Source organism: Antechinus flavipes, chromosome 4 (assembly GCF_016432865.1).
Source record: "Antechinus flavipes isolate AdamAnt ecotype Samford, QLD, Australia chromosome 4, AdamAnt_v2, whole genome shotgun sequence".
NCBI lineage: Eukaryota > Metazoa > Chordata > Mammalia > Dasyuromorphia > Dasyuridae > Antechinus > Antechinus flavipes.
In genome coordinates, this window is record NC_067401.1 from 124,890,213 (window position 1) to 124,903,629 (window position 13,417).

The 13,417-nt window shown below is 35.6% G+C and overlaps 1 protein-coding gene across 1 annotated transcript; it reads right to left on the reverse strand.

Annotated features, from left to right (window-relative positions):
- Positions 1 to 1,264: 1,264 nt before the first annotated feature.
- KIF2B (kinesin family member 2B) lies at positions 1,265 to 3,670 on the reverse strand. The gene has a single exon (XM_051994263.1). It carries the CDS (start codon positions 3,493 to 3,495, stop codon positions 1,567 to 1,569), a length of 1,929 nt encoding a protein of 642 aa, XP_051850223.1. The 5' UTR covers positions 3,496 to 3,670; the 3' UTR covers positions 1,265 to 1,566.
- Positions 3,671 to 13,417: the final 9,747 nt, after the last annotated feature.

The following is a 13,417-nucleotide window of genomic DNA, read 5'->3' on the forward strand; positions in this document are numbered from 1 at the left end:
TTAATAAAGTCAAGGTTTAATGTCATTATTATTTTTTGGGACAGGTATGAGAATGACAAATATAGGAAACTCCAAAAACAAATTACCTCTGAGTTGGCTGAATCTTTGCAACTTAGCCACTAGCTCTAAATGATTTGTTTCACTTTTAATATTGAGATTTTCTTTCCCTGTTCAAATTTTGATGCAACGAAGCTTTTTCCCACAAATCACACTACAGAGAGTGTGTGATGAAGGGAACAGATTCAGCAACATTATATTATCAACAAAGTTCTTGCTTATATAATACCAAATACCTTCCTTACCCAGTATATAGTTCATAGGAAGTTGATAAAGATTGTTAGAAATTCACTCAATCCACTTGCTTTAAAAATTATCTTGGAAAGTTTTTCTTTTGATAATAGGAACCCAAGTTCACATGGCATCCTATAGTTTACAAAGTAATTGCTTGTTTAAGCTATTTGGATCCTCACATCAGCTTTCAATTTCCCTCATTCTACAGATGAAGGATTTATATCCTCCACACAGCTAAGAGCACTCAAATGATTTGTATAATGGCATACAATGACAGAGCAAGATTCAAGAAAGCAGACTCTAGGCTCACATCTGGAGCTTCTGAATCCATATCCAGTGTGCTTTCCACCACAACAATATGCATTTTATTGAATTGTTGGGGGGAAAAAAACCTTCGGAGTAAGAGAAACTCTTGTATGCTTTTTCTTCTAGATCACAACAGTCAAAAATGCATTCAATAGGCCACATGAAGTTCATAACACTTTAGTGCAGAGGAAACTAGTTAGTTATTATCAGGAAATATTTAACAATAACAATAAAACATAGATACTATCAACATATGACTTTTAAAGTCAATATGTATGCTAATGGTATCTTTGTATATGGTTTAGTGTCCTCGGTCTTTGAATTTAATACCCACTGCTCTAGACATGCTCCAAAGTGTCAAGGCTCTCTCTCATGTGATACCTAAAATGATATATATGTATTAATAATATACACTAGTGTACACATATACTTATTTTTATGTCCATTTTCTGTTTTACCTTCTACAAGAAAGCCTTCAGTAATCCTCTTAATTATGATGCTTTGCATCTTTTAATTATTTCTTGTTTATTCTGTACATATTACTTGCTATGTATATATTTCTTTGAATATTGTCTCTCATTAGATTGTATTGTAAGTTCCTGGAGGGCAGAGATTGTCGTTTGTCTCTTTTTGTATCCCTAACACTTAGTACAATGCTAGCACATAGTAGGTGTTCAAGAAATGTTTAATGCATTGAATTCAATGGAAAATCCCCTTTAATTACTAAAAATCTCTTTTTTGCCTAAATCCCATGGATCACAAATTCAAACATCCCCCCCATTCCCCAACTGAAATACCATGCACAGGAAGAAATAAGAGTATATTGATGACTTGCATGATTTAAGAGATTTTAAGCTTTCAAGTAGAAGGGTGTTTACATTCAGACTATTTGGACCACTTTCACATATAAGATAGAAATTGCAGCACTGCATCCATCACTTTAAAACTGTTTTTGTGACACTGGTTTTCTCAATTGCCAGGCTTTTCCTTCTGGAGGCTTTCCCGAAATAATTTCACCCTTCCTTGGATTTCTTTCAGAGAAACAATTTTCTGCTCCAAGATGGACTCTAACTGGGCAGCACAGAAATCTACATCATAGCTTATTCCATCTGCCATCTCTAAAAAAGCTCTGAGCCACTGACTGGATTCATTGTAAGGTATTGAATTTTTTTTGTCTGATTTTGAAGATGCCACCTGTTCTTCATTTCCCTCCTCTTCTTCCTCACTCTGTAAAAATATTTTATAATCACTCTTCTCCTGGTTCCCTGCAGGCTTTACAATATGCTTATCTAGTAGCTTTGATTCCTGGTGCCCAATTGGATGGAGATAGCTTAAGAGCCTAGCATCAAGAGTTAATTCCTTCACTCTGTTTGCATATCTTAAAGTATTAAGGGTGTTTTCACAAGAACTCAGCCCTGGAGAGATTGTAGCAATCATACAAGTGGAAGAGTTCTGGCCTATAAATGAGTCCCTAAGCACTTGTGTCAGTTTACTGGCTCTGAATGGGGTATGAGACTTATTTTGTCCCAATGCCCTTATACACTCTTTGAGGGCCAAGAGGCTTTTGTTTATCTCTGCCCCTTCTAGCTGCCTCTGTCTGCTGGTTCTGCAGGTGTCTGCTCCCCTTTCATTGCCAGCTAGGTCAATGAGGGAAAACTTTCCATGTAGTTTCCCTTTCCTCTTAAGAATGATCTGAAACACTGCGTGACTCCGAGAAGAGTGAGCATTGACAGATGTCTGACCTGAAGTGCGGTAACTACTACCTAGCTCAATGAGATTCAGCACATCTTCTACACAGCACACTTCTTGTTCCTGCAGTCCCAAAACCTGGATTTGTTGCTTGGCATCCTCAAGGACCTTGAGTTTCTTCTTCCAATTCAGTAAATCATAGACTTTGCCCCCATAAATCTCAAAAAATGTCCCATAGACCTTCAAGTCCAATTTCTCATAAGTGGGCTTCTTGAGCATTAAGAAGACATCTTCAGCCACTAAAGCATAGATGCCTTTGGAGCAGTCTTGGTTTCTGCCCGAAATGTCCCCTCCCATAGTGTGAGTTTTCCCACTGCCCGTCTGACCATAGGCAAAGCAAGTGGCCATACCCTTATGGAAGATGTTCTCCACCAGCGGCTGAGCAGTGAATCGGTACACAAACTCATTGGAGGCAGTGTCATCGAACGCATGGTCAAATCGGAAGGTGTGATGTTCAAGATAGCGAGTTAGATCCACCTTCTGCTTGGATTCATGCACCATGACCACGTTCCTGGTGGGGATGGTGATGATGTCCAAGTCCTTCAAGAGGGCTTCTTGCTGATTGAGTGGTCTTTTGCGTACGCAGACGCAGATTCGGTGATTGTCTGTAGTTTCCGAGCTAAGCATCTTGGAGTAATCCATTTGCCTACGGTATTCCTGAATCATACACATGATTTCGTAGTTGGGACTAACCACATTAACATTTAGGGCTTTCTTGGCCTGAAATTCCAGCAGCTGCTGCCTTCGCTTCTCCCGCTGCTTCTGTAGTTTCTCAATCTCCCGTAGGCAATGTGACTTTCTCTGCTTGACCAAGATAGGCTCACTGAAGGTCACCACGTTGTCCCCTGAAGCGGTCTCGTTCTTCTGTGGACGCACCACCCAGTGGTTTGCCAAGCTCTTGTCTCCCTTGGCGGAATAGAGCGCGGACAACGGCAGCGATGATTCTGGAGTGGCCAATCCTGGGTTCAACAAGAACACCGAGGCTAGATCGACCTTCTTGCCCTTGTTGGTGCCCTTCTCCACCCACTCCACGGTCACACTGTTGGTGTTCTTGTTGACCGAAGCGACGACTGCAGGGTGGACCCTCCCGTCACTCCTCCTGATGTTTAAGGAAATACCAATGTGAATCGATCCAAAGTGCGGACTCATGCGTTTCAGAGAGGTGGAGCCAGGTAAGACGTGGAAAGAAATCTGGCTGGCCGTGATGGAGAGCAGAAAGACGTCAGCCTAGGTCGAACTGTCCCAGGGGTGCTTAAGTGGAGTAGGCAGGGTCTGAGTCATCCAGAGGTGCAAGGACACAGAGCCAAAGAGTTGGAGAGCCCTTTAGGAGGGCGCCCTTGTGTGAATGGGGGAGCAGGGTACGGGACTGGCCAGGTGTACAACAACTGGCGTCACAATGAGGGCGGGGAGGCTCAAATGCAGGGGTGTTCTTCTCCCCAGGCTCTGGGGAAAATATCCAGAACTTAAGGTCCAAAAGCTGAAGAGTGTTCCAGAGTTTAAGGGCTCTGCTAGTTCTTGGATAAGAGGCCGGAAAAATCTGCTGGAGATCTATCCCAGACCAGTGTGACCAGAGCTATGGCTAAGCCTGAAGATCCAAAGTGGATTTTCAGAGTTTGAGGAAAAGAACCTTACAAGAGACAACATGCAAACAACTATACCCAGACTAGATAGTATAAATTTTCAGAAAAGAGAAGGATCTAGAACTAAAGAGCATAGGAAAAGTTTTTGTTTTTGTTTTAAATCATGGGATCTTAGCTGACATCTGAATAAAGTTAAGGAAGCCAGGAGATGAAGATGTGGAGGGAGAGAATGCTATGGGACTCTAGCCTCAACCCTATGAAAGATGCAGTGAGATTTTCCCCTGCCTCAGATTTTCCTTTTCCCTTCTATCACATACACAATCACATAAAAAATTATAGTGTAAACAATCTCTGTGTACTTTAATTTTAAATTCTGAAATGATAAGTGAAGTTGCATACCATTTGAAAACTTTTGAACTTTCCCCCCTATCGCAAGTGTGGGCAAAAATTGGAAGGATCTGTTCCCCTCCCCCACCACAGAAAATGTCTATCAAGACAGATTTCAACTTTCAATAAGGTCCTAATATGTTTATATCACTATTCCTACCGAGAAGGTCCTGTGTTCTAGTTGCCTCTAGGAAAATATATATCTTGCTCAATTTAGCATATAAAAACTATTAGAATTTGGCCATAATCTCATTTTCCAGGCTTATTATATGTTGCCTAACTTCAGTCAATCAGTAAGTATTTATTTAGGCTTTATTGCATGCCAAGGACTGTGCTAAGTGTAAGTCTCTGCCAAACTGTCCTACTTTTTTTCATAGGGTAAATATTCTACTTTCAGGTGCCACAGAATATTAGCTATACCCCATGCTTAATATACATTAACTCTTTGTCTGGACACCATCCAATGTATAGATTCACTCAAGACTCAGTTCCTATTTGAGACCTATCCTAATCTCCCCTAATCTTCTGATACAAAATTATTTTGTATTATTTTGTTGTTGTTCTTTTCACTTACATAGTTGTATTCATTATGTATACAATTTATTTGCTTTGGCATACTTTTTTTGAGATTGTTTATTCATATTCTCTATATTTTTAGGAATGTTTTTGGTTATACATGTATTTGTATTCATATACAAGTATATATACATATATTAATATAATTCACACAATGCATATGCATATATATGTATTATTTACATGTGCTATTTGTACATATATATTGATTAACAAATAATCATCTGATGAAAAGATTTTTTCCTCCTATTCTCCCACTTTGTTATCCTAGATAAACAAGTACAAAATTTTTGTAACTGCAGCTAGATGGTTCAGTGGGTAAAGTACTGGGCCTGGAAATCTGGAAGAAGTAAGTTCAAATCTGGCTTCAGATACTTATTAGTTATGTGGCCCTGGGCAAGTCACCTATCTCAAATATATATAATTTATATATATATAAAATGAGCTGGAGAAGGAAATGGCAAACCACCCCAGTATCTGTCAAGAAAATTCCAAATGGGGTCATGGAGACTCAAAGATGACCGAAACTGAACAACAATTATCTTTAACACATATCCTTTCCTTCTCCCTATACTGTCTATAGCAACTATATTATGTTGTCCTGAGAAAGCAAGCAATTTGATATAGGTATACAGGTACAATAATGCAAAATATATTTCTATATTAGTCATATTGTGAAAGAAAACATAAACATAACCTTCCCCCCAAAAAAGCCAAGAAAAAATTTAAAACTCTTCTTCAACATGCATTCGGACTCATCCAGTTCTTTCTCTGGAGGCAGATAGTATTTTTTTCATGAGTCTTTCAGAATTGTTCTGAGTCATTGTATTGCTAAGAATAATTTAGTCATTCATAACTGATCATCATAAAATATTGTTGTTACTATATACAATGTTCTCTTGCTTCTGCTTGCTTCACTTTGCATTAGGTCATGTAAGTCTTGACAGTTTTTTTTGAAATTATCCTGCTTGTCATTTCTTTTAGCACAATGGTACTCATCACAATAATTTCCACAACTTCTTCAACTAATGATGGGATTCTCCTCAATTTTCAATTCTTTACCACAACAACAAAAGGTGCTATAAATACTTAGTATATATAGGTCCTTTTCCTTTTTTTATGTCTTTGGGATACAGATGGCCTGATCTTTTACAATAATTAATAAAATGAAAAAAAAAGAGGGGGAAGGAGAGGAAAAAAGAATAAAAAGAACAAATTTTCCTTAAAAATGGCTGTAATATTCATACCCTTTCACTTAGAGATAAAAATGATAAGCATGTATTCTAAAGAGGGCAAAGAGAGGTAAAAAACAAATCCCATATGCAATACTAAATGCCCAATGACAGTTTTTGTAAAAGCAAAACCCTCACAATAAACTACATGCTTCTCGATTACAGAATGGCTAAACAAAGTGTGTCCCATGAATATAATAGGATATTACTGTGACATAAGAAATGCTGAAGATGGAAAGTACAGAGGATGAGACAATGTTATGAGTTCAATTAAAGTGAGATAAGCAGAACCAGGGACACAATGTATATGAAGAATATAAGAATGCAAATGAAAAAAAAATCAATGTCCAAATGAAAAATTTGTAATCATAATTATCAAGCATGGTTTTACAGAAGAGATAAGAAAATATATTTGTCCTGCTTTCACTACAAGATGAATCATTATGGGTATGAAATACTATATATAGTTTCAAACAGCTGAAATTATTGGTTATTTTTATTGCATTGATTTTTTCTTTTTTTATAAGAGGTGGGCCTCAAGGAACAAGAATTAATATATTTGAAAGTGACAAAAATTTTAAAAATACCAATAAACATAAACAGGATATAGAATATTTCTCTTTTAACTGGGAGGAAAAAATAGTAACCTATTTTCTTTTCCTTTTTCTTCATTTTTCTTTGTTTTGTAAATGATTTAGTAAACTCACAATCAAAGACAGTGTGTTATAGCTTTGTTGTCAGGAAGAACTGGATTTGACTTTAGCAAAAAGAAAAAAAAAGAAATTAAAGGCAGCGAAGAGATAAAACTACCACTCTTTTCAAATGATATGATGATATACTTAAAGAATCCTAGAAAATTATCCAAAAACCTCTTGGAACAATTGCAACTTTACCGAAATTGCAGGATATAAAATAAACCCACAAAAAGCCCAGCAGCAAGAGATAGAAAGAGAAATTCAATTTAAAATAATTGTAGGCAAAATAAAATATTTGGGTGTCTACCTGCCAAGATAAAGCCAGGAACTATATGAACACAATTACAAAGCACTCCCCATACAAATAAAGTTAGATCTAAACAATTAGAAATAATATTCATTGCTCATGGATAGGCCGAGCTAATATAATAAAAAAGAACAATTATGCCTAAATTAGTTTATTTGTTCAGTGCCATACTGACCAAATTGCCAAAAATTGTTTTATAAAACTTGAAAAAATAACAACAAAGTTCATCTGGAGGAAAAAATATCAAGAATATCAAGGGAATTAATGAAAAAACTAAAACAAAAAACAAAGGATGGTAGCTTAGCAGTAGCAGACCTAAAACTATATTATAAAGCAGCAACCATCAAACCATTTGGTTCTGGCTAAAAAGGAGAGTGGTGTGGATCAATGAAATAGATTAGAGACATATGACATAATAATCAAGGTCTATGATAACCTAGTATTTGATAAACCCCAAAACTTTAGCTTCTAAGATAAGAACACACTATTTTACAAAATTTGCTGGGAAAATTGGAAAATATACCAAAATACCAAAATTTGGGTATAAAAGGTGATGTTATAAACAAATTAGGAGAGCAAAGAATAGTTTACCTCTCAGATCTTTGGAGAACAGTGTGATGTTTGACCAATGAATAATTAGAGACCATGAAATGTAAAATGGACAACTTTGATTACATTAAATTAAAATGTTTTTGAATAAAAAAACAACAAACAAGATTAAAAGAAAAGTACAAAGTTGGAGAAAAAAATTAAAACCAGTGTTTCTGATAAAGGCCCCTTTTCTAAAATATATTAAAAAATATAAGAATAGAAGTCATTGCTTAATTGATAAATGGTCCAAGGATATGAGCAAATAATTTTCAAATGATGAAATTAGTCATCTATAGTATTTGAAAAAATGCTGAGTCACTATTGAACATAGAAATGCAAATTAAAATAACTCTGAGGTCTCTCACACCTCTCAGATTGTCCAAAATGAAAGAAAAAGATAGTGATAAATATTGGAAGGGATATATTTTTGGTGGAGTTGTGAAATAATCCAACCATTTTGGAGATCAATTTGGGATTATACCCAAAGGGCTATAAAAGTGTGCATACTATTTGACTCAGCAGTGCCCATACTGTGTGTGTACCATAAAAAAGGGATAAGGACCCACAGGTGCAGAAATGTTTGTAGCAGTTCTTTTCATGTTGACAAAGAACTTTAAAACAAGTAAATGCCCATCAACCGGTGAAAGGCCCTAATACGTTATGGTATATGAAAGTAATGGAATATTATTGTTCTATAAAAATGATAAACAAGTAGTTTTTAGAAAGGCCTAAAAAGATTTACATGAAAAAAAATGGGTTCAGGTCTGCTTCTGACACATACTACCTATTCTATTCTTCTCAAGTTGCTTAACCCCTCTGCATCTTAGACAATCCTCTGAGAATGTAAATTAGATAAGAATAGTTCATTTATCTCCAGGAGAGTCTTCACACAGGAGGTTTCTAACACTAATAAAATCAGATACCTCCTTTTACCCTCCCACCCACCTACCCCTGCAACTATAGTGAGAAGAGAACCATCTAAATATAGCAATTAGAAAAGATTTATTGCAGTACTTAGAACAGTTCCTTGAAAATTATATGAATTTTGTGAATACAGTGTAAAGTAAATGAATATTGAATACATGAATAAAAAGTAAAATCTTTAAAGTTGAAGAGAAACTGGTTACTATGAGGCTAAAAAATTGATAGGCATTAGGATGAGGTGATTAACTTCTCTAACACATTTTCCCCCTTTCTAATAAGTATATATCCCTGGGAAAATTACTATCAGCAATGATAGATTGTTTCCACCATGAGATCATCTTTTTTTTTTTTATTAAAGCTTTTTATTTTCAAAACATATGCATGGACAATTTTTCAATATTGACCCTTCCACCTTGTGTTCCAAATTTTCTTCCCTTTCTCCTCATCCCCTCCTATGAATGACAAGTAATGCAATATATGTTAAACATGTTAAAAATATGTATTAGATTCAATATATGTATTTAATATAATTGAATCAGAAAAAAAATCAGATCAAAAAGAAAAAAAATGAGAAAGAAAGCAAAATGCAAGCAAACAACAACAAAAAGAGTGAAAATGTTATGTTGTGATCCACATTCAGTTCCTCTCTTTGCATATAGATGATTCTCTTCATCACAAGATCATTGGAACTGATCTCAATCATCTCATTTTTAAAAAGAGCCACGGTCATCAGAATTGGTCATCATATAGTCTTGTTGCATGTAAGATGATCTCCTGGTTCTATTCATTTCACTTAGTATCAGTTCATGTAAGTCTCTCCAGGCCTCTCTGAAATCATTCTGCTTATCTTTTTTAATACTTCAATTATATTCCATAACATTCATATACCATAACTTATTCAGCCATTCTCCAACTGATGGGCATCCATTCATTTTCCAGATTCTTGAGTCTACAAAAAGGGCTATCACAAAGGAGTCCCTTTTCCTCCAATATGGAGATCATCTGTTCTAACACTATTATTTAAGAAATAAGACTACTGAGGAGCAGAGAGTTTAAAGAGATTATTTTTCCTGATAAGACATCAAATCATTAGTTATGACCTTGGGGGATGGGTAAGGGAAATACAACTTTTGTTATCAGGAAGAGTATGCAAATGCTGTATTTAACAAGTATTTATTCTTTATAATTGATAGAATAGATTTTTTTAAGTTAAAGATTATTGTACATTTAAAAAGTATTATACTTAATCCTTGTATACAATAAACTTAAAGATACTTGCTAAGCTTTAGTTACTAAGGATGCTTATACTAGATATAACCAAATGATGTATTCTGTTTGTTTAAAATTGCTTCTGCCTCCACACCTCCTTAGGTGTTGTATTTTTTTTTTTTTGAGAGTAGAATAGGTTTACCTTCTTACCTTTAGAAAATGAACTCAGTAATTTACATTGATTAGTTACATGTACAATCCCAGTTTGGAGCCTGTCAAGATTGTTTTAAGGGAGGGAATGTGATTTCTAATCTCATTTTAAATACTAATCTCCCAGGAGAGATGCATCAAATAAACAGCCTTTGAGCATGATCCTAAATTGACACCTAGCAGCTGTTCTGTTTGTTTGATCATTCAGTGGTATTGGGGGTGGAGAGAGTGATGGGGGAAGGTCTGGATTTCCCTGGTACATGGAAGCACTCTGAAGTTGATTTTGTTCTTCCTAAGTGTTCAGAATATTTCTCTGAATGTCTTTGGTGGTGAGGCCTTAAACCTTTCCAATTTCTAAAAAGTTCTTTGTAGAAGCCAATGTCACATTTTGCCAACCTTTATCTATTGAAAAATAATAATAGGAACTTAGAGTATATAAATGGCATTTTGCCAAAGTAACTATAAATTTCTGACTTCTGATATTTCAACATTTATTCGTTACCAAACTTAACAAAGGCAGAGAAGTCCAAACTTCCAAGTACTCTTAACATTCCATAGTGCAAGCTTGTTACTATAACAACTATATTAATTTCAAGCAATCTTTTCTGATAACATTAAGGGACATTGCTTAATTGGCAATTTTTACATGATTGCTATGTATATTCTAAGGGCATAAATGGTAAAAATTCAATAAAGGAGTGGAACCAAGATGGCAGAGAAAAGTCAAGAACTGATAGAGCTTTCCCAAGTTTCCTTTGGAAACAACATTAAATCAAACCTCTAAACAGATTGTGGAGTAACAGAATTCACCAAAAGACAGAGTGAAATAATTTCCCAGCTTAGGATAATTTAGAAATACTTTGAGAAAGGTCTGTCCCACTTGGTAAAAGGGGAGAGCAAGTCAGCAGATATGAATCCAGGGAGATTCTTAGCCACAGAACAAATCAACTACCTGGGACCCTTGATTCTAGTTCAGCAGTCCAGTGGCCAGTTATGAGGCTTGCAACCCTAAAAAAGGAAGCAAATTGTGAGCCCCAGAACCCTGGCACAAAAGGCTTGATTAGGCTGGCGCACCCCAATGCAGTGGGCAAACTACAAGCACCTGAATCCCTGCAAGGAAAGCCAGTGACCCAGAACCAGAACCTTGGGACACTGTCTCAGGTGCCCTGGGAGCAGAGCTCAACTTTTTAACAGTCAACAAATAGGATTTAAAATGGATAAGAAACAGAAACCCATAGAAAGCTACTAGATAAACAAGGAAGATCAAAACACAAACTCATAACAGGATTCACATGCTTTCATGTGAAGTGTCAAAGGGGAATATGACTTGAGCTTAAGAACAATTATCCTTTCCAGTGAGCTTAAAAATGATTTTTTTTTCAATCAAGTGAGATAAGTGGAAGAAAAATCAGAAAAAGAAATGAGAGTTATGCAGGAAAATTATGAAAAAGAAGAGTCGACAGCTTAGAGAAGGAAACACAAGTATTAACTGAAGAAAATATCTCCTTTAAAAGTAGAATCAGCCAAATAAGGAGGTACAAAAGCTAGCTAAAGAAAATAATTCCTCCCAAAGAGAAACTGAAGAAGGGGAAGGGACCTGTATGTGCCAAAATGTTTGTGGCAGCCCTTTTTGTAGTGGCCAGAAACTGGAAACTGAATGGATGCCCATCAATTGGAGAATGGTTGGGTAAATTGTGGTATATGAATGTTATGGAATATTATTGTTCTGTAAGAAATGACCAGCAGGATGAATGCAGAGAGGACTGGCGAGACTTACATGAACTGATGCTAAGTGAAATGAGCAGAACCAGGAGATCATTATACACTTCAACAACAATACTGTATGAGGTTGTATTGTGATGTCTTTCTTCGACAAAAAGATCTAATTCAGTTTCAGTTGATCAATGCTGGACAGAAGCAGCTACACCCAAAGAAAGAACACTGGGAAATGAATGTAAACTGTTTGCATTTTTGTTTTTCTTCCCATCTTATTTTTACCTCCTGAATCCAACTTCCTGTGCAACAAGAGAATTGTTCGGTTCTGCACACATATATTGTACCTAGGATATATTGCGACATATTTAACATATATAGGGCTGCCTGCCACCTAGGGGAGGAGGTGGAGGGAGAGAGGGGAAAAGTCAAGTGCAAGGGATAATGTTGTAAAAAATTATCCAGGCATGAGTTCTGTCAATAAAAAGTTATAATTATTAAATAAAAAAAATCATTGGTTAAAAAAAAGAAAATAATTCCTTAAAAATTAGAATTAGGCAAATAGAATCTAATGACTCTGAGACATCAAGAATCAGTCAAACAAAATCAAAATAATTTTAAAAATAGAAGAAAATGTAAAATATCTCATTGGAAAATTAAGTAATCTTCTGTACAGAAATAATAGACCCAGGAGAAAGAATAAAAGAATTATTGGAATAGCTGAAAGCCATAATAATTAAAAAAAAGGTCTGGTTATCAAGGAAAACTGCCCTGATATCATATATTAAGAGAGTAAAATAGTCATTGAAAGAATCCATCGATCACCTCCTGAAAGAGATCTAAAAAGGAAACTCCAAGAAATATTCTGGTGAAATTCAAGAATTATCAGGTCTGGGATAGCTTGGTGGTACAGTGGACAGAATACCAGCCCTGAAGTCAGGAGGACCTGAGTTTAAATCCAGCTTCAGACACTTAACACTTCCTAGCAGTGTGACCCTGGGCAAGTCACTTAATCCCAACTGTCTCAGGGGGAAAAAAAATAATTATCAGGTCATGTAGAAAATACTGTAAGCAACTTGGAAAAATAAACCAATTATCAAGTAGTTAAGTCATGATTATTCAGGACTTAGCAGCTTCTCCATTAAAGGATCAGAGGATTTGGAATGTGATATTCGAGAAAGCAAAGGATCTTAGATTACAACCAAGAATTAATTACCCACCAAAACAAAAATAATCTTTTAGGGAAAAATATGGATATTCAATGAAATAAGGGATTTTCAAGTTTTCTTAATGAAAAGATCAGAGTTAAACAAAAAATTCAGTCTTCAAATGCAAGGCTCAAGAGAAACACAAAAAGATAAAAAATAAACAAAAACAAAAACATTTGATTCAATAAAATTAAACTGTTTATATCCCTACATGAAAAGATGACACTTGTAACTCTTAATAACTGTATGTATCTCTATCTATGAAAGACTGTTTAGATTTCGAGTATGTATTGGGGGGAATGATAAGAAAGAGTCAGATATGAATCTCGAATTACACACTTGGGTGACTAGAAAGGTAGGGGTGCCCTTGGTAGAAAAAGAGAAATTTGGAGAAGGGATCAATTTTGGGAATAAGAAAATTAATTCAATTTTAGACATA

What these genes read in the sequence shown, in the direction of transcription:
- KIF2B (XM_051994263.1), bottom strand. Translation starts at nt 3,495, where the DNA reads ATGAGTCCGCACTTTGGATCGATTCACATTGGTATTTCCTTAAACATC.